At 43.1% G+C, this 21,441-nt stretch overlaps 1 protein-coding gene across 5 annotated transcripts in view; it reads right to left on the bottom strand.

The window, feature by feature from the left end:
* Positions 1-21,441, bottom strand: part of dennd1a (DENN/MADD domain containing 1A) — an 81,410-nt gene that overhangs the window by 25,500 nt on the left and 34,469 nt on the right. For all 5 annotated transcript variants that reach the window (XM_029253186.1, XM_029253188.1, XM_029253187.1 and 2 more), the window contains exons 6-12: positions 10,851-10,920; positions 10,312-10,392; positions 8,850-8,903; positions 7,572-7,682; positions 6,898-6,998; positions 3,306-3,351; positions 2,782-2,883 (exon numbers count right to left, since the gene is read on the bottom strand). In XM_029253186.1, coding sequence (XP_029109019.1) covers positions 2,782-2,883; positions 3,306-3,351; positions 6,898-6,998; positions 7,572-7,682; positions 8,850-8,903; positions 10,312-10,392; positions 10,851-10,920 — 565 coding nt within the window. The remainder of the gene's footprint in view (positions 1-2,781; positions 2,884-3,305; positions 3,352-6,897; positions 6,999-7,571; positions 7,683-8,849; positions 8,904-10,311; positions 10,393-10,850; positions 10,921-21,441) is intronic.

Genomic DNA, 21,441 nt, shown 5'->3' with positions numbered 1-21,441 from the left:
CGGGACTCGAACCCCAGACCCACTGGAGAGCAGGACCGTGGTCCAACCCACTGCGCCACCGCACCCCCTCTATATGTATATAATTTAAGAAAAACGAAAATGTACTACATATGTATACTGTGCTCCTGAGAACACAACTGTGTGCACACTTTGTTTTGACAAACTCACTCACTTTTACCACCAAATTGCAATCAATATGCTTAATAACACAGATGCTCCTTGATTAATTTATTACGAACGTAGTTATAAATGTTAGACAAGACTCTATTTTAATATTTTTATTAACTTTCAGCAGCCTTAAAATTAAAACCAATTTAAAATGATATGAACAAAAATCACTGGTCTCAACAAACTAATATTAAATGTTGACTGTTGACTGATTCATCTCACAAACATGTGCAATGTCCCTCATTTTGTTACAGAGCACCAAGACCAAGGAACACCAGACATGAACATACTAAACATTGTGAGCAAGGTAAGGTGATCCCACACGCCTACAGTTTTTGGGTGCTCTTTACTGCCATCTATCAGTTTGGAGGGTGAACGCCGATCACGGTCTCTGCTACAGACAGAAATTTTAGAAAACAATGGATTAAATGAAACCACTGGGAAAAACTATCTTCTAAAATTGTGTGACATAACCATTTGTAACACAAGAAGCAAATTTGCATATCCAATTTGTCTATCTCATTTGCTACTACACATACAAATACATCCTAGAATAACAAAATAAATACAATTCACAGCAAATGCTATGTACAGGAAGGAATTATTATGCATGTAGAACAATTAAAATACATTATATATTGACGAATTCGGAGACAGCGCCTTGGCTTAATAATTTCCAAAGATTTCCCAGAAACTTGTCAAAGCTGCAACGCCACTGTCAAATTAAGGTGTGAGAATTGTCAGCGGTGGGTTGTGCCCCCAGGCGAGAGTAAGAACGCCGATGGCCTTGACAGTGCTGCTGAGAGACAGGTCTACACTGGTTTTTTGTGGGAGAAAGATGCTGGTGGGAGAGTTGGAGGGGAGCGGCCAGCATGAGCAAGCTGCAACATGGTTAACATTTGCCAGCCAGATCTTCATCTCCATTGTCAAAATGAAGTAGATCATGACGTCATTAACCAACCCGGTCAGGGATACAGCTCACTGGATGGCGCTCGTGTTTTCTGGAAACCGTTCTGGGTCAGTCTCGTGAACTTTAAAACCAATCCAGATGAGAAAGTTGTCTGTTGTGATAATGAAAACCCTTATCATTTTAGCTCACAATGGTGGCACCGACGACAATTTAGGTAACATTATCGGGGCCCTTGAATGTCTTTCACAATGATTCACCATTTTAACGTCCTTAAGATTTTCAACAAGATTCTGCTACAATAATGAGAAGCCATGGTGCTGTAGGGGTTAAAGAAAAAGCAAGAACATTTTAAAAGCATGAAAAACTAAATTTCTTAACATTTATCAATTACTTCACATTTTTAACAGGACTTTAACTTGGGATACTGTTTTTTTTTTAAAAAAAAAAAAAAAAACCCAGTTACTAAAAAAACTATAGACGGTTTTCCGTGTTACATGATATGGGACCTGCGTAAATGAGTACTGAAAGGTCAGTGGTAGTAACCGGGCACTAGAGAATTTGAAATATTATCTACGTCAAATCTGCTGCCCCCTTGGAGTGCTGTGACCGACATACAGAAAAATGTCTCGATTCCTACTGCACCTCCCTCAGTCTTCAGTCAGAGTTGTTTGTGCTGCCACTTCACCTGTAGTGTCACTTATGCTTAAGTACTTCCTTGTGTGAAATAAAAGCATGAGTGGACAGGTCATTAGTTGCTGCTAACGCACCGTCCACGCAGAGATGCTGCAAAATTGATACGGAGATCAAAATCAAGGTGATTAAGAAATACAAAGGTGGACAAAGCGAATCTGCAATAGTACATCAACTTGACCATGGTGAAAGATGCTGCCAGCATGAAAGGATCTGACCCAATGAAGTCAACAATAATAAGAAAGCAGTGTTCCGGTGCCATATAGGAAATGGAACCCCTATTAACAGCGTGAAATAAACATTTTCATGTGTTTCATATTAAAGAAATGGGCAGAAATAATATTTTAAACATGGACTGGCATAAAAATGTTTACAAATCAGTGATGTGCAATTAAAGGGTACGGACGGTCAATTCCGACTTGGGTAAATTTTCACTTTGGGAAAGGTAACTGTCCATATATGTCTTTGATTATTGTAGTGATATGTGCAGCGTGCCTCGTGTTGACGGCTCCTCAGTGGATTAGAAATGTTGATGGCTGAACGTGAGAACTAAACCGAGAGTGAACCAGAGCTACGGGAAATTGGAAGCTGTTCTGCTCTGGGAACCACAGGAAGTGAGAGGCCGACTTTACAACAGTTCGGCCAACTTGGAGAGTTGTGAAAACACCTGTTTAGTCCTTAATCCGTCTCCCAGGTGGAATCATCTGTCCCTCCCTGTTAAGTAATAACCTGTCAAAGTGTGGAAAAACAGGCTGTGCGTGTCACATTCGGAAAGCATATTGATCAGGCCCATTTTTTTGCCAGCTCTTCTTTTGGCTGTCCTCGTCTCTCTGATTTCAATGTTTCCATGTTCCTAAACCATCAGCAAATGTTGTGTGGATTCTGGACTGGAATGCTGAGCCAACTCCCAATCTGTCAGCCAAATCAAAAATAATTAATAAACAGAATTTTTGAAAAATCTGGGAACCGTGAAGGAACAGGGCAGGGGAAGAAGACAAGCACGCGGCACTCACCACATCATTGGGCAGGCTCTGGAGGTCATCAAAAGGTGTCTCGAGCGTGTTGGTGTCCACGTTCAGGAGAACCACATCCTCCAGGGCCATGCTCTTGACCTTCTGCATGAAGATACAGTCCCAGAAACTGGCTGAATAGGAGACTGTGAACCTTCTCTCATCCCAACATGCCTCCTCAACCCCTAAACCCACGCAACACATCTGCAAAATTTCTACTAAGCAAACATTACTGTTGCTAAATGAGCAGATTCTTAACCGTTTCCAAGCCACAGAACATTTCACATATTAGATGAAAGCTAAGGACAAACATGTTTCTTATTTTTGTTTTTTCCTGATTACTTTTGGTTACCTTCATACAGAATCATAAATACCTTGATCAACAGTATGACAGCAGCAGAGGATACGAACCTGGGTCCTTCAATTGTAAGGTATCAGCTCTAACCACTACACTACTAGTTACATGTGTGGAGGGGCTAGGGAAGATGTACAGGTGCAGGTGTGTTATAAGGATGGTGCCCACTCACCTCCATTAGGCTGGAATGCACTCCAATAAGGTACGGCATGGGGGCGCTGCAAAAGAGAGAAACCCAGCAATAAACTCCACCACTTATTACTAATTGGGAGGGATTTTCATTTAGCTGAGAAGTGACGCTTGATCCGGTGTGATAAACTTGAGACTGCACTTGAGAACTGAGACCCACTGCATTGTGGGAACTGAGCAGTCACGCTCTCAGCTGTGTTCTGGCACTTTACGGTCTTGCTTGTGTTCTCACATGTTTGTACAATGTTTTACACCACTGTTTGTGATTACTCATTTATTTAAATGTGACATACAGCTTTCATCTTACTCAAGCCAATCCACAGACACCAACCACCATGATAAGTTTATAAAATCGTCATTTTATATACAATGTTATTAATTGTTATTCATTATATGTTACCGTGCTACACAACTTTCTCCTAATGATATTACGCAACATGTACACTGATTTCGGGGTGAATTTGGGATGGGCATGGGACAAACTGGAATACTTCCAGATAAAAAAAAATAAGGGAATAAGTAATTTCATTATTTGGTTTTCCAATATTCAGTGCACATACAAGGATGAACTACGAATCAAAAACGGAGATAAGCGCGTAGGTAAAAATTCTGGCAGTGAAATGCCCCACTGACTGAATGCTCACGTTTGGGTTAGGATTTATTCTGGACCAGAGAGTGAATGGTTGACAACACGAAGCCTTGTGTGTGGTCATGTTCTGATGGTCCATCCAGCTGATCTGACCCAAAGGTGGTCATTATCTGAGCCAGTTTTACGCTGTGCTGGAACATCCGCTGCAGCAGCACTGGCCAGTCACTCATGGGAGGTGATCGTGGAGACATATTAAGATTATTAGCGAGAGGTCAGAGAAACCCGTTGTCTCGGCACGTGGCCAGGCTTCACGCACTTCATTAGGGGGCCCTCGCCTCCGTCTCCCGTGGATAGTGTGGCATTCAATTAAAATACTGTGGACAGAAACACAGCGCCGAGGAAGCAGCAGATCAAAGAGAGGATTCCACAGAATAAAATACATTTATCTATCAATTGCCTGCTGATTAGATGTTTGTGCCTGTCACTTTTGTCGGCCCAATTATTTACTGGTGGAAAAACCAAGCCGCTGTGGGGATAATGAAATGTATCCTGGAGGCTGCCTTCAGCTGCACTGGATGCTCACGTACCAGAAATCACTGCCAAGCATTATTTAGAAAAGAAAAAAATAAATAAAAATTTTGTCAAAGCCTATTGTGGAGTCAAATTAGTGCGTTGCTCAAGTCTGAGAGCTGATCCGCAGGCCACCTCCCCAGTCACTCGCCGCCACATCGCCTTATATGAGTGATCAGGGGTTTCGGGGTATAGGGGGTGGGAGACTGGTTGAAGGAATGAAATAATTGGCTTGCCAGCCCCCCCCCCCAACATGCCCCACCCCCACCCTCCGTTGGGCGCTGCTAATTAACACCAGACCAGTCAGGTTGCCTAGAGATAAAAATCTGCTGTTTAGACCAAAACGACCTGAAACATATTGTCTCGTTTATTTAAACACATGCAAGTGGCTGACTGCCCTTCCTAAGATGATGCGCCATTTAAAAAATAAATAAGAAAAACACATATCTGGCAAAGTCGCTCATTCATAAAATCACAATGTGTGACCGTCGCGCTAATTAAACATTGTGCCCGTTGCAATTAATCCATTGCCTTTTTTTTTTTTTTTAATGTGTAATGAGTGTATCTCTGGTAATTAATGGTTTCGCAAGGGGGACTTTATGGGGATTAACGCTCGTAGCGGACTCCTTAGTAAGGACAACATAATCGTGGCATAAATTAATTCAATTTAGTGAGCAGAGAGTCCCTCCCCAGCCATCTCTAGCCCATCCACCACCAACTGCTAGTGCTCTTTCTTGCTGTACTCTGGATGGTAGATACCAACCCCACCCCACCCCAGCCCCAAAGAGTGCCCTGCTTCAGCCAAACCAGGGTGGCAGGGGTGGGGCTCACAAGCCCTGCAACATGCACTACCTACACATGCAGAGTCTATTAATGCAAGCAGCTAGGGGTGGGAAAGATGGCTGCTCCCTACCGACGGTTCTTACCATCGCACCACACTTTGCATCCAAAGGCCCCCCCGGGGCACAGGGGGAGGCCGGCTTCACATTTACATTATTCCAGATCAGTCCTCTGCCCTGCGGGCTATGCCAGGAGGGGCACAGCGCCCCATCTCAAACGCACACATCTATTCTCCGACATTTAAAGTATTCAAGTCATGTTCTATGATGCTTCCCTTCATCAGCAGGAGCATTAGAATCTATGTACTTAGAACACACTCAGCCAGAGTGACATACATGACCAGCGTGACACATCGGGGAAGAGTCAGTCCCACAACAGCCCACATTGGCCAGACAGCACTGAAATTGTACATTCAATAATAGTGCATCAATAATGAAATATTTAACATTTTTTTTTTTTTACACATAACAAAAATCTTTGTTTTGATACAGTTCTGTCATTTGGAAAATTTTTGGCAGTTTGACAATTGGAATTTTGGTCATTTGGAAGAATTTTTGTCAGAAGAGTGCAATGATCCCAAGAGGCAGCTCCGGCCTCTTCCGGACAGCGGCGTGGGCAGCTCCAGCTAAGTAAGACTGACAGGATGAGGAAAGGAGCGAGGGGCATAGTCACATTGTTAGGGACGCGGGTCAATCCCCATTCCGGTGCGTGACGGCGCCAGCGAGGAGGTCGGATCGGATCGCGAGTGCGGCGTTGCGTGGTCGCTCGGGTAAGCAGGCCAAAAGGACACGGAGCCCCAAGCGTGGGCACCGGAGACGGTGTTGCTGTCAGCCTTAATGGACACTGGGTTTTACAGCAGCTGGAGTGAAACTATGGAACTGCGCTGATACATGACAGCAATTCTACACATAGTATTAGCAACTGCAAATCTTGAAAAAATTTAAACAAATAAGTAACACACTATGCACACCACTCAGTCCATTCTATTTTCACACAAATTGCCAAATTATTTTTTGGCAGAGGCAGCATATATAATCAATGATACAGAACAGTAACTGGAGAATGATTTGCCTAAGTGTGGCTTTTCTCCCTAAATTTATTAAATAATATATAAACTACGATACAATTTTGTGTAAAAAAGGCACTACAACTAAACATCATAACACACTGTCAAATTTTAACACACTTTTAACTTTTTTATTTTCAACTTTAAAGGCCAATAATTAAATCACAAATAAATTACTGCTTTTGAACAAATGTCATACTGCAAAAAAAACACAACACTGAGCTGTAAAAACCAGAACCTCATAAAAAAAATAAACAAACACTGTGATGAAGATTTAAACCTAAGGACTTTGGACCCATAAAACCAGCGAAAGGTGTATTAAGTGTGGTTTTTAAAGGCACAAAGAGCGATTCTGCGAAAAAATGCAGTGTGAAGAGGGTCACGACTCCTATACAGCTGGCATGAAACGGTCAAAGCCTGATTACAGTGAAAATGTGGCACTCGTTCCATTCACAATGACTGGCTGACCAAACAGACGGGTCCCGAACAAACAACCCACGCTGTACTTACCAGCAGTAGTCTAGCAGGTGCGGGGGGAGGACAGGAATGTAAACGTGCTGCCAGTACATCGGGTACAACATGGCTGCCGAGCCGTGAACGCACGCCGTTAACTGCAAAATAACCACAAGCCGTTACAAATGACAGAAACAACACTGTTCATTTCCAATAGATGCCCTGAGAGTGAACCAGCTGGGTAGGGAAGACTCACTGCTTGTCACCTGTACCATGGTAACACCCAGGCAATGTGCACACTATCTCCTCAGCCTAGGAACACAACATCTTGACTTGGATATACTTCTACCAACTTTTTTTTTTTTTTTTTTTTTTTTTTTTTTTTAAAGTTGCTGGATTTCTGAAAAAAATATTTTTTATTAGCTTCTGATATACTGGTGATTATAACTTGCCTGTAGTATGTGTACGTGTGTGTGAGACAGTGCTCCACTGTGTAGATGGGGGAATGATTGCACGGAGTTTAGTGTAGTGTATCTAGCATACACTCAACCACAATGACTTACACAGAGCAAATGGAAAACTGCTACATTTGTACTCTTTACAATGGAAGACAAAAGACGAGGGAAGTGTGGCAGTGCCTGGTTAAAAAGACAAAGGGGGCCCCGGGGGGACAGGGTCCTGCGTTTGAATGAAGGGACAAGGATGGCAGAAGGAGAGCCGACGCTACTCACAGTGCTTAACTTGCTACAGCAGATGATGATTCGACGCTCGTAAAGCATACTAGCGTACAGATGGAGCATGTTATTGACATCTACCGCTACAAAATACTCTGTTAGGTTTCTCTGTAAAGGAAACAAAGACAAAAAAAAAAAAAAAAAAAAAAAAAAAACAAAACAAACAAGTAGGTTAGTCGTGAGGGCAGTGAAAACGGAAACCGCCATTGACCAGTCAATGTTTTCACTGTGACCTCTCAGCAAGTAACATATGGTAGAAAAATAAAATATTTTATTTTATTGAATGTTTTCTTTGTTTTATTTAAGGCTGTATATGTGTACACAGATTCAAAGTTCTCAGCTGCACCAAATTACTGTCTCCTAAATAAATTATTATTGACATTGCTACTTACACCTGGAAAGAGAATTTTTTTTTAACCCCATTTCCTTTGCCTGGGAGTCTTTTTGTTTTCCTCTCCTCAGTTTCCAGATCCTCAGAAGAAGAGATTACGAAACTGCTTTGTGTCCCCTTTTGTCTTTTTCTTCTTTTCTTTGTCACGCACATGTAATTGTATCGGACCTAATTCCATCTGTGTGGAGTTTGCATGTTCTCCCTATGCTTGTCCTCCAGGAGCTCTGGTTTCCTCTCAGAGTCCAAAGAGATGATTAAACTGGTGCACTCTGCTTTACAACCTATGCGTCCACAACAGGTTTCAGAACCCCTGTAATGAAGAAGCGGGTACTGGACAGTGTATTAATGGATGGATAGACAAACTATTCAACCAAAAAAAATGAAGATGAATGTGTGAAATAGTAACTGAGCTGTTTGAAATCATCCTTTTATGACATATTCCAGAAAATTGCAGTTGATATCTGAGGGCACAAAGCTGGCTGCACAATATCTTATCAGTGTGGAAATATAGTTTTTGACTAGTACAAATTCACACAGACGGGGAGAACATGCAAACTCCACAGACTCAATAGGGATCGAGCTCACATTCTCTTCCACCACCCAAGCACTGTGAGGCAGCAACACTACTTGCCCTGCCACCCAAGAAAACATTAACCAACAAAAATGAAATAAAGTGAATGAATATAAAAAAACGTATCCTGATTAAATCAAAAAAATAAATAAATAAGTTGAACAATCAAAAGCTCGTAACTTTGTAACACCAGTACCCAGTGTCTATTCTTGTATTTCAAGGCCACACTGAGTTGCAGGAGAGAAGTTAATGCCATTGGTTTAACCTGATCATGCAATCATGGCGACGCGCCGAGCACGAAGGGGAAACTCACATTCTCCGGGATGCTGGGCAGCTCTCTGAGGTCAGGTACGGTAAAGTAGGTATGCTACGGAAGACAGAAAGACTCCAGTTAGTCAAAACCATTTATTGTTCTACTTTCCCTGATGTTGGTCCTCAGTCTGCTTCCTGCATTTGCTGTCAATTCACCGAAAAAAAACCGTTCGTTTTGTGCCAGGGCAGCGGCTGGAGGGAGGGGACAGAAAGACAGGTGACAGAGGCAACTGAAGAGGTCGTTTCTGCAGACATCTGGAAGACATTGTTGGGTGAGTATACACGCATTACCGAGAGCTGCTTTATCAGCAGGGCAGTCAGCGTGCAATGTGACATGTCAGTGTCCCCCTCTCAATAAGCAACCCCCACTCCCTGGTCACCACAGAGCGCCCGGAGACAAAGACGTCTTTCAGCAGGCCCTCTGGTAACTTTTAACTGCTTCAATGCCCGTGAAAAACCGTTCAGAGTGAGGGCAGAGGAGCGGTGAGAGTTGTTTAAACCGCTGGTCCGAAACAGGCAAATCACATTCCCATCATGCAACACAATAGATCAGGCGGAAATGACCTTGCAGCCTGTAGGCTGCCTAATAGGTGCTTTTTTGGAACTGCATGGACAGGTCATGAGGAACGTCCTCTAGCGACCTGACAAGAGACAGCAGCAGCTACCTGTCTGGTGGCATTAGTTCATCAGTGGTAAGGCAAGCTGGTCACGCCAAAGGGCCATGGTACAGAGACTGCAGAGCACTGCCTGGAACAGGAAACCCCCCAGTGTCCGTATCATAACAACATCAGTCAGAAGACCCTCTGCACCTGCCCCACTCCTGGTACAAGTCATGGTGATGTCCCACCTGGACTACAGCAACTTCCTCCTGTCTTTTTTTTTTTGGTTTTCTGACTTCTGCCATCGGGCCCTCCTGCTAATCCACAATACTGTGTATGAGTTTTGTTTAACCTGCCTCAGTGTTACCTTAGGTTCTTGGGTTTATTCCCAATTGACGGAATGAGCTTCCTCTGTCTCTCAGAGTTGCTAAATCCCTCCCAGCAAACAAGAAGAGTCTCAAAGACATCTCTTTCCTACCCATTTCTCTACTGATCTCTTGACAGCTCCACAAATCAGTCCAACATCATGTACTATGATTATCTGTGTATTTGATTTGAAAGTCACTTCTACAAGCAGCTACTGCAATTTCTATTCACACACTAGGAAAACAGCAGTATCACACAAATAGTCTGCGCTTTAATGTCTGCATTCATCTCCAGGCGCTCTCCCTGTTGCTCAATGTACTTTAACTTACTGTGTTTGGTTTACTGAAAAAAGCTGCTGAATGAATAAGTATAAATGTAACAAACGTGTCAACAATTGTTAGAACATTCCCATATCTGTAGTGTAAGCGGGCAATCCCAGCACCCTTGCATGAAAAATTTCATGCAAAAAAACCGAGTTCAAGATGCTGAGAGACTCACCACACTGAGATGAACAGGCACTCCGGGATCAGGGATGGGTAGAGAGTGTAGTGCCTCGAGCAGCTCCCTCCACTGGCTCTCCTAAAAAAAAAAAAAAAAAACACACACACACACACACACACATACACACACACACACAAAATAAGGCCTTGTCTGCACTCAGCCCAAGCTGCCCAACATGTCAATACATACAATTAAGTAATTTATCCATGTCTTTCCACAACTGAACTGGTTTAGCTGGAGAATACTTGACATTAATCGTGTATTACAAGAGCTTTTACTATCAAAAGAGGCATCTAAGGCCTTTAATGGTTAGAGCAAAAAATAGAAAGATACCTTGATCTGACCCCTTCAGCTAAAAGATTAAAGTTATCTCAATATCAAGGCTTTTCTGGAGTTATTAAAAAAAAAAAAAACCCTTAAGAACTGCTATATGATAAACTGGTTCCCACCATGTGAAGACTTTTATTTAAGTATGAACAACAACAAAGAAAAACAACTATTTGGGATGACACAGGAAAAAGCCAACACATGCTAACCTGGCTCTTGATTGTGTAGTCGGCAAGGATGTTGAGAAGTTTGTAGAATACCTCGAACCATGGGAGATAGCTGTAGGGAAGAAGAAGAGCAGCAGTCAGTCCCAACCTATAGCCATTCGTATGCATTGGTCTCAGCCTCCTGGACTGCAAAAACATGGTTTCACATGACCATGAACCTGGAAAAGAAGAATAAGTGGTGCTTTGGGGGAGATTAGGAGACTGTTAACACCCTATTTACCCTATTTAATAGTGTTTTAATACAGTCTTCCCTCAAAATATGCTAATATGGGTTACCAGAATGTAATTTCACAAGGAGTTTCTGCTTCTTCACATTTATGAGCATGAATTTGGATTTTGTCTCTCCCAACAGCCGGAAGGAATGAGACCAGCACCACCATGCGGTATTCACAGTTATACTTTGGCTCGTACTGTGTTAAGTTCTCAGCCTACATTAGCCCTTGTCTGCTAGTTTTTACCGGTTATAGTCTCAATAATCATGTCCCTGTTTGGACTCTCATGTCAACTTGTTTGCCAAGTGTGGATTGATTTGCATTGTTTTCATTGATTTCTTTTGTCTTTACTGTTCTATTTTTTTGGACTGAAGTTTGAATTAATACATAAACACAAAGTATCGTATGTATGTGTATTTTGTTTGTGAACATTTAAGTTTACAGTATGCAACAGTAAGAAGAAAGAGCTGAAGAGTGCAGTTAGACAGTCATGGACTATTATACAGTAACAAATGAAGGGAAACTGTTGTGTTATGATAACTAATGTGAACTACTAAAGAAACTGTGTCCATTTTAATGGGATTCGGTGACATGTTGTGATATAATGGGATTTAGTGACAGCAACGTGTACTCAAACTTTTGACAAGTTCTGTACTTGTGATTATCATTTTCTTGACTATTCATTGCTTTCCTTCCATGCATGTTTGTTTTCCAAGATGTAAAACACACCAATCCCAAATGCCCAAGCAGCAGGCTGATGCAGCTGCCAGTTCAGCAGTTTCAACAGCCCAAAGTGAAGGAACACAGCACCTGCCCTCAAACCCTGCACCCTCCTGCCCCCACTCACCCTGGCAGCCATTTGACCCTGGAGGCTGGTGCCCACGGTTTGCTGCCGTGAGCATTATAATAAGGAGCATCCCCTGGGACTCGAGAGTGAGGAGTGCCAGGCATACCGAACAGAGCAGGTGCAACTCGCACAGACCTCCCGTTGGAGAGGGAGAGTTGGAGGTGACTAGAGAGGTCAGAAGCCGCCCCCATCTCTCCCACTCGTTGTACCAGGGGCCACTTGCTGCTGATATGCTGCCTATTCTACCACCACAGTACTTCGGGGCTAATTAAAACTTCTCGGCAGGAAATGAAGCGGATGGCCTGCGTGGCTGCGAAGCTGACGGCGCTTCTCGCCACACGAGACAGGTCTGTCTCGGCGACAGCTCACAAGGCCATGTCTTATTTGCATCCGAGGCAGTCCAGAGTGGCTGACCAGCAGCTAAGTTCTCTCCTTAATTGCAGCCTTCAGTCGACCCGTAAAGCAGACGGGTTTTAGCGCACAGCCTCATTTCCATAGCTACCATGGACCCCGCAGACTCCGTCGCCTCGGCACTGTGTGTAAGGCCCTCTATTTGCAACCGAAGGATGCTTAACAAAACTGGGAGGATTACACACTAATCCTGCTCATGCTTCTGTCCTGTTAGTGTATGCAGCAGTCCAATCTTTGTGCCTGGAGACAACAACAAAAAAAGGGGGGGGGGGGTAAAAAACATGTTTGCTCTGAGTTAAAACATGAATACATCTAAATAATCTAGTCAAAGGGATTACCACAAGAGTTTTGATCTTAGAACAATACTTGGACATGCTACCTGTTGGACAAGGCAATATTTCTCTGCTCATGGATTATGTTGGCTTACTTCTAAAGCGCTGTAATACTTGGGAAAACATTAGGTGGGTATCCGGTATGAGCAATCACTGGGGTGAGACCGCCACCCGGTTGAGAGGCCTCCAAATAAAATGAGATTGGGGAAAATTGAGGTTTCCTGCATTAACTTCAGCCAGGCACATGTAAATGAATTCGCATGGCATGCGGTGTGTTGCAAAAGAGCAAGGAAAATACACTTTGGGCGGGGGGGGTGTCACAATTCCAGGAAAAAAGAGAAAACTTTTTCAGAGTTAAATGCGACTTGTAGATAATTTACCTGCTTTTAAACATCTCATGAAGTCCATCACACAACTGCACAGGCACACCAGTGAAGTCGGGAATGAGCCCAGTCCTTGAGTATGCTGATAGCATAGTGGTTAGACCTGCTGCCTTCGCCTGAAAGTTGCCGGTTCAAATCTCACCTACTGCTGTAGCGTCCTTGAGTATGGTATTTTTCCTAATATTGCTACAGTAAAATCAGTCAGCTGTATAAATGGATAAATATTTGTAGGTATCTTAACATTGTAAGTCACAGTAAGGCATCAGGTAAATGAAGAAATGCACAAGATCAGTTTTTTTGTACAAGTGTTTCTAGGAGAAGTACTTTAGGTTCTGAAAAAAGTCCTGCTAGAGGTACTATGAATATCCAGTTGTACAATTGACTAGAATCTATGAAAGGTCATTCTGGACATAGGTGTCAGCAACAAAAGTATATGAGAAAAAAATAATGTACTCATTTTGGGTCTGGCAAGTGAGGGACTGCATCATAAAGTACAGTTACAGCTTCATTTCGTGCCCAAGTCCTGACCAAAATGATAGCATTTCTCAAATGCCTGGTGGATTGCTCCCAAACATCAACTGTGGCAGTGAAAAGACTGAAATAACTGTAGGGATGACACAAAAACCTTTAATCAGCATTGAAATAAACCCTGATGTCCTTGTTGCTGACATCAAGTTCAAAATGACAGTTTCTCTGGGACAGCAATGGCTCCATCAAATGGCTCAGTAATTTAATGCGTTGTGATAACTGATCCTGATTTATTTCCAGTTCCTTCGTACTTGTTTCCAATTACCTTAAAAGCTAATAAAAGAAATTTCTCAAATATTTAAGACAGGGGAGAAACTAAATGCCAAAGGAGCAATAAAGACTAAATATTATTGACAGTTTACAGGCTCATCTGAACGAAAACATTTGGTTTCCATTAACCCCAACCCGAAGTTGCAGTCCCCCACTTTTTTCTTTGCATGAATATAATGTGTAGGGGAGGATTACCACCCATCCAATAAGAACCAATAACTCCCTACAACCCAGCAAATGTGCTCTGGCTGCATGGTGCCACTCACACCGGTTTTGGCCCCGATGTGACAAAATAAGTTTCCACTGCCTCTCAGAGCTGCTGAATCCCTCCCAGCATTCAAGAAGTGTCTCAAACCCATCTCTTTCAGAGCCACTTCTCCTGATTTCCTGACAATAAGTACATAACAGATGGTGTTGGACTCATTTATGATTATCTATGTATTTGTTATTTGAATGTTACTTCTACAGGCAGTTACTTCAGGGATCTGAACCAGCAACATGGAGGTATCAAACAAGCAAGTTATGCATAAATAATCCTATGTCTCTGCCTAAAGCTTTGTTGTGAATATACTTTTGATTACTCAGTCATCACTCTAGAAAAAGTGTCTGATAAATGAATAAAGGCAACATTTTCAGCAAAATTGACATTACTTTTTTTTACACTTTGAAGTAGTTAAAGACAGCTAAAGGCTGTTTGTTCCCTTTAAGTGGCCACTGCTCATAGGTAAGATAATATGTTAAAGATCAAAGAGTACTGTATTAGCCCGCTGAGGCCATGTAATAAGTGAAATATGCAAACTTCTGGTGAGCTTCAACTTAATGTTATATGAAGAAAATGTCATACTCCGTGTTAATGTGGCAAAGTCTCTCATGGAATTGGAACAGGAGAACTTTTATGTGCGGGGTTCTGCGGTCTGTCCTGGTCCTTCAAGGGGGGCCATGGGGGGGTGGATACCTGCCTTAGAAGTTTTACAGGCCAACGCTCCATCGTGTTGGTGCTGCCAGCCCTGAGAATTTACTGCCCTGAACCATGCTGCTGCCTGCCGCTTCCGTCAATAGTAATGAGATTGCCTTTGGTAGCTGTCCATTTATACAACTGGGTAATTTTTTTTTTTTCTTCTTAAACCAAAGCAATACAACATACTATTGAACAAGGTATTACAGCAGGAGGTGGGATTCAAATCTTCAGCCTCTAAATCTAGAGGCATCAGCTCTAACCACGACGCTATCTGCTGCCCCATTTGGTTCAAGCCTCGGTGGTACACACACAATGTGAGGGATTCTGTTGCCAGATAAAACTGCCCCCCTCTGGGAATGGGGACAGAAACTTAAATCTACAGGTATTTTTTGGCAACTGGAATGGGCAGATTTGGAAGGCAAAATTTTATAGCCTGCCACATCAACTGAGGTTGGGACAGTATAGACAGAAAAGTGGCATCCATCAGCAGCACACAACATGACATACGGCAGTGAAGGAGGACAAACTAGTCGTCAACTCGGGGTCTTGGACATGAGAAACTTTTTCCGAACCGCTCAGGCTGGCCACCCCCCACTGAGTGAATACCTCAGACACACATATTGCTGAGTTGGGGGGCTGCCTGTGGTACAGCGCGTTCTCTGGGTTTGATCTTTATGACAGGAAGCAAATGCATATAAAAGGCTCTCTGCCTGGCATGTAGAGTAATTGTGGGTGCCGACTCCAAAAGGGTACCGTGCTGCTGCAGAGGGACAGCTCCGTGAGTCAGCGCATCTGGACTCCACAGGGCCCCCGATGCGGAAGCGGTAAAGAGACCGCAGCCCCTCACATAAGGAGGATGCAACGGGCGGGTGGGTCGACATGGAGGCGGCAGCGTGACCGCACTGCCCACCGCAGTCTGCCCTGCTGTAGAGCACGGACTGGGTCTTGGCAACCAGAGGTACCGTGGTTCCAGTCGTGTCATCGCCTGCACCCTGGTACCATTTCAAGCACCAAGACTGCTGCAGGAAATATGTGCAGCACAGTGGCAACAGAAGGCTCACTTAAAGAATTGTAATGAGAAGCACAGCATTGTGGAAGCCTTGGCTTAATATATTTTTAAAATGTGTGATTTCTTTATTGGCTTCTCTGAGGTTCACATCAGGGCAAAGCTGTAACGTTCTTCACCACTGTGCCCCCTACTGCCAGGTAATTTGCTAAACAAACTACTGAAAAGAGATTTATTCATTCAATGCTCAAAGGCAATTTACAATACAAGGTTTGTATTCTCAGCTACTTACAATTATTTACCCACCTGAACAGCAGGTTATCTTTGCGGCATCAATTCAGGTTAAGTTCCATAATCAGGGGTCCTGTAGTGGTGATTCAAACCCAGGTCCTTTAATTGCAAAGTAACCTTCTGCCCTTCTTAATTTTTACACCCAGGGCCATGACAGATTATAATCTAACCTCTACAAGATGTGGCTGCACCCTGACGATGCTTCCTACAAGAGAAGAAAAACACTGGAACCAATGTCCCACATGACGCGGTTTAATCCAGTAGAACAGAGGTTACCTCCCTACCTGTCTCACTTTCTCACACCCTCTCACAAACTCTTGCTCATTTGGGACAGTCTGGTTAAAGCAATGGTACAAGCTGCTCTTTGATTTGTTCCTACGGTCACCAAGAACCATGGTGTCCAGGCACCAGAAGCCCATTGAGTACTTTGAACACCACAGGGGTCGTTGAAGGAGGTAGCGCCCGTCGTTATGAATGGGCATACCTGCTCAGCGTGTGCAGGAGGCGGGGTAAGAAACAAGGGCCACAGGCACAACATAAATGCATCAACAGCACCATTAATTGCAAGGAAATGAATGAGTCGGCTGAACGCCAAATACCACTAGCGTTTCCAGATGCCCGTCTGCCACAACCTGAGCTTTGTTGTTCCAAATGACTTCCCAAAGAGTTATAAGAAAAAAATCTATTTTAAATAGGGAAGGCAAGGAAGTAATTAAGATGGGTTCTGCTTACAGACACGCATCCTTTACTATTTTTATTATTATTATTATTATTATTATTCAGTGAGCTGACACCCCTCTAAAATGACTATGTAACAAGTGACATACAATGTTACCCATTTATACTGCTGGGTAGTTTTTTACCATATCAGTACAAGGTAACTACCCTGAGCAAGGGTACTACAGCAGTAGGCAGAATTCGAACCCTGGCCCTTCAAAAGCAAGGCAACAACTGCAACCAATGAATGAATAGATTCTCTCAAAAATTATGACAACTGGGACAGTTCGAGGAGAAAAGTAGGGGACGCCAAGCCACTAGTTGGGCGGACTCAATCACAATGACAATGGACATATTCCTTTCAACATTAAGGAAACATATGGAGGACAAAACATTTTGGAAGAACCATCTAGTCACCAAGTGTCAAGATCCACTTGACAGCACTTAATATCTGTTCTTCTAGTCACCTCACACAAGAAAGGGGAGAAGACATAGTAATGAACCTGAAACTATGAGTTTTATGCTCCTGGGTTCCAGGTCATAGGGTGGGGCCCCTCCGGTGCTGTTAAATTCCGAGACTGGGTTTTCCTGATGTATCACTGAAACCCAACATACTTTGCAAAATGACTGTAAATCAGACAGAGTTGCTGGTATAGTGGTTAAGGGACAAAATACTGTTCAAACAGCAAACTCCCATGGCAAATAACTACAAGACTAACAATGTGTTTTCTTTTGGTTTTTCATATTGCAAAGTGACCTCAGAAACAAAAAAAAAAATGCAGAAATCTCTGCACAGATTTGCAAAAGGAGGAAAAGAGCTCAAAATGAGCAGAGGGGTTTTCACACATGACCCAGCATACAGTTGCTACAAGCCCTTCTCCGTGACCCCATGGAAATGACTGCAAAGAGATGCCACCACAAACAACTCCGGTTGTTTTTACTGTCGTCATCGTCATTCTGCCCATCCGTCAGCTCGCCCTTGAAGCGTTCCCGTTCTCAAACACGAAAACAAACACAGTGCAGGCCAAAGGAAAACTTCACAACACAGCGCTTATCCAAAGGTCAGTCCAAGAATGCCCTCACTGCTTACACACAAACAGGAAATAAATGTGAAAACAACATGGCAGACATGGCCCAGACCTGGTGGTTGCTCCCACCTGATGTGTGATTGTGCGTGTCCATCGCTATAGAGCAGGGGTTCCATTATGGGAGACTTTAAAGAGGAAGGAGAGAAAGTTAAACTAGCGCCCCACAATGAGATGTCAGCAAGCTCTGCATAACCAGAACCAGACATGAGGCTGCACTCCACTAGATGGGGAGAAGGTAGACATGGGCTGTGGGGAGAAAGGGAGGTGTTTGGGTCCCTTAAAAGCAAATAACTAATTAGTCAATTGATCATTAGTCTACCTAGATCACTTTCTGTTAAACTGATAAAGATACAATGCAATGAAAAAGTGTTTTCCTCTATTGCAACTTTTTTCAACACAATGTTTGCAAGGCTTCAACCAAAGCCTAATTTTAAATAAAGAGCACATGGGTGAACAAATAATTTTTAACTTACAAAGTTATCCAACACCAACTTGACACTGTGTGAAGAAGTAATTTCCTTTTGCCACAGTTCACTGGTTGTGCCACCTTTAGCTGCAATGACTGCAACAAAATGCCTGATACAATTCAATATCAGTCCTTTAAATTATTGTGTAGGAATTTATCCCACTCTTCCTTGCAGAACTGCTTTCAATTAGAAACACTGATAGGTTTTCAGGCCTGAACTGCTTGTTTCATGTCTTGCCATTGCATATCTAATAGATTTAGGTGTGGACTTTGACCAGGCAACTCCAAAACTTAAAATTTTTCTTATTTTGATTCTGATGTAGATATGCTTTTTCGTTTTGGATCATGGTCTTGTTGCCAACCCAACTAAGATTCAGCTCACAATCAGATAACTGAATATTTTCCTTAAGAATATGCTGACAGAGCAGAATTAATCTTTCCTTGAATTATAGTAAGTCACCCAGGCCATTAGGCAGGAAAGCATCCCCTCACCATCACCCTGTCACCACCATGTTTGACTGTCGGTATGATGTTCTTACTGTTGAATACTGCGTTTGCTTTACGCCACACATAATGGGACGTGTCCTTGAAAAAGTCCCACCTTTGATAGTCTGTCCACAGAACATTCTCCCAGAACATTTGTTGATGTCCAGGTGCCTCATAGCAAATGAGACAAACATTTATGTTCTTCTTGGTTAGTAGTGGACTCTACCTTGCTACTCTACTGTGAAGCTCATTTTTTCCCAGTGTCTTTCCAATTGTAGAGCCAACAACACTGACCTTAGCTGAGACAGGAGAAGCCTGAAGTTCTCTGAATGTTTTGTTAAGGTCCTTTGCGACTTTCTGGATGATTTTATGCTGTGCCTTGGGAGAAATTTTGGCAGGCCAGCCACTCCTGGGAAGGTTCACTGCTGTTCCAAGTGTTTAAAACCACATTTGGAGATTATGCCTCTCGCTGTGGTGCAGTGAAGTCCCAGAGTCTTAGAAATGGATTTGTAACCCTTTCCCGACTGAAACTTTTCGCTCATCTCTTCAGATATTTTCTTTGGTTGTTGTATAATGTGTTTGTGGAATGTATGCACTGCAACTTGACTCTGAGGAGTCAAAACAAGTGAGGTTTATACTGAGCAGGGCTGGCTGTAACCAAGACTTATTGTGTTCAATGAGCTGACTAAGTCTTAATAGTGTTTATTCAACTAGTGGGCAATTACTTTTTCACACAGTGCCAGGTGTTGGGTAATTTCATTAAATAAGTAAAAATGTTTTATTTGTGCTTTCAAGTGCCTTTCATCTAATATAAAATTTAGGTTGAAGACCCGAAAAAAATTTGATGTCAAAAATTTTCAATAGTCAAGGAAACTAGGAAGGAGGCAAATACTTTATCATGACCCTAACCCTGTACAGACAAATTAACAGACTGATAGATGACAAGGAAGGACTGCAATGGTTATTTCCCAATTATACATCTGCACCAATCAGTTACAACAGCAAAATGGGAGTTAGCAGGTTTTTTTTTTTTTAGTTTTCATTTAACTGACACTTCTCTCAAAAGCAACTTACATTGGTGAGCTGCTAAACAATGACTTACCCATTTATACAGCAGAGTCAGCTCAACTCATAACTGCTGGTCATCAGTTGACCGAATCTTGATTAAGCATACTTACAGCAAGGTAAGACAGGATCGCAGGTACTTTGAGTGCAAGGTGGCAGTTCTGACCACTATGCCACCTGCTGCCCCAGTAAATGAAACAAAAGCACAAACCTCCAGGTGGTGTTCATAATCAGGTGAAGCAATGCAAGAGGGAGCTGCACAATCCAAGGTTGTATCCCAGCACCAGGCTGAGTGCACTTAAGACATGTGGTGCATTCAGCAGTGTAATTAGAAATCATTTGGCATAAGTGTAAATCAAACACTGTGGGGCTCTCGAGGACCACCCCTTTCCTGCTCAGGCTCCGCCCTACACGATCCTACTTAGCCCCCAACGGGTCACCATTATAGCTGCCAACAAGAAAACTAATGAAACCCTTATAGAGTTTTTTTCTGATCTCTGCATGTCAACAGGAGAGGGCCTGAGTGGGCCATTCTGATGCTTCCGTTTTTTGTGTGTGTGTGTGTATGTGTGTAGGATTGTTGTGTGGAGGTCGTTCTGGGCTCTCCACATTCAATCAGGGGAGAGGAGGACTGTCCAAAACCAACCAGCCAGAGAATTAGTCTCTTTGTTCTCCTCGACCCTTTCTTTCCTTTCTTTCACAGTCCTATTATTCCGGTGTCACCCTTTCCTGGCTTTACTGGGACGAACAAGAAGATACCGGGTTTGAAACAGCAGAAATCAGCAATTCCACTTTAACCATGGTCACGTGTAAAACCTCCCACTGCTCATGGGTGTTAGGGCAGCCGTTTTGGGATGGTTTAAATGTCCAGTCCTGTTGAGAAAAGATATAACTAGTTTTCTAGAAGACGAGGAACACCAAGTCTCTGCTTCTGAGCACTTATGAAACCATCCAGTAACAGTAACATACCAAAGTGTATGTTAAAAGTGTGCAAACTTAAGCCAACATGGCATTGGTTGACTCTCAACTAAGAGTTTGAGGTTACATCTTGGCTGAGTCAAAGCGATTACAGGTCAAAGCAATGGCAGGACCAACATGGAAAGAATGTACAAATCACATGTTCGACTATGGAGACAAGCAGGTAAGACCAGGGCACCCTTGAGAATTGCTGTTCTTCTGCTGCCCCTGCTGTTCCAACCCTAGAGGGCAGATTGGGTCTTCAGAGCACCCTTCCAATCCCAGCGCTCTGCAGGTCTGCCAGCTGGCATGCCGAAGCCAGGAAACTGTCAATGTGCATTGAGCTGAGATGTCATAGCTCCCTGTTGAAGAAGCCTTGCTGGTCATGGGCTCACCTCTATTTCCAAAGCATAGCTTTGGGGGTGGAGAAAAGAGCCGGGCATTCCAGAGCTCCAAGCTGGCAACTTCCACAGTCCGGAGAGTTCGCGGGGAGCCCTGAATGAGATTAACAAAGGCCTTTCTGTGGACACATCTTGGCCGCCTTCCATGTCAACAG

The sequence above is a fragment of the Scleropages formosus genome, chromosome 6 (assembly GCF_900964775.1).
Source record: "Scleropages formosus chromosome 6, fSclFor1.1, whole genome shotgun sequence".
Lineage (NCBI taxonomy): Eukaryota > Metazoa > Chordata > Actinopteri > Osteoglossiformes > Osteoglossidae > Scleropages > Scleropages formosus.
This window is presented reverse-complemented; position numbering and strand designations above follow the sequence as displayed.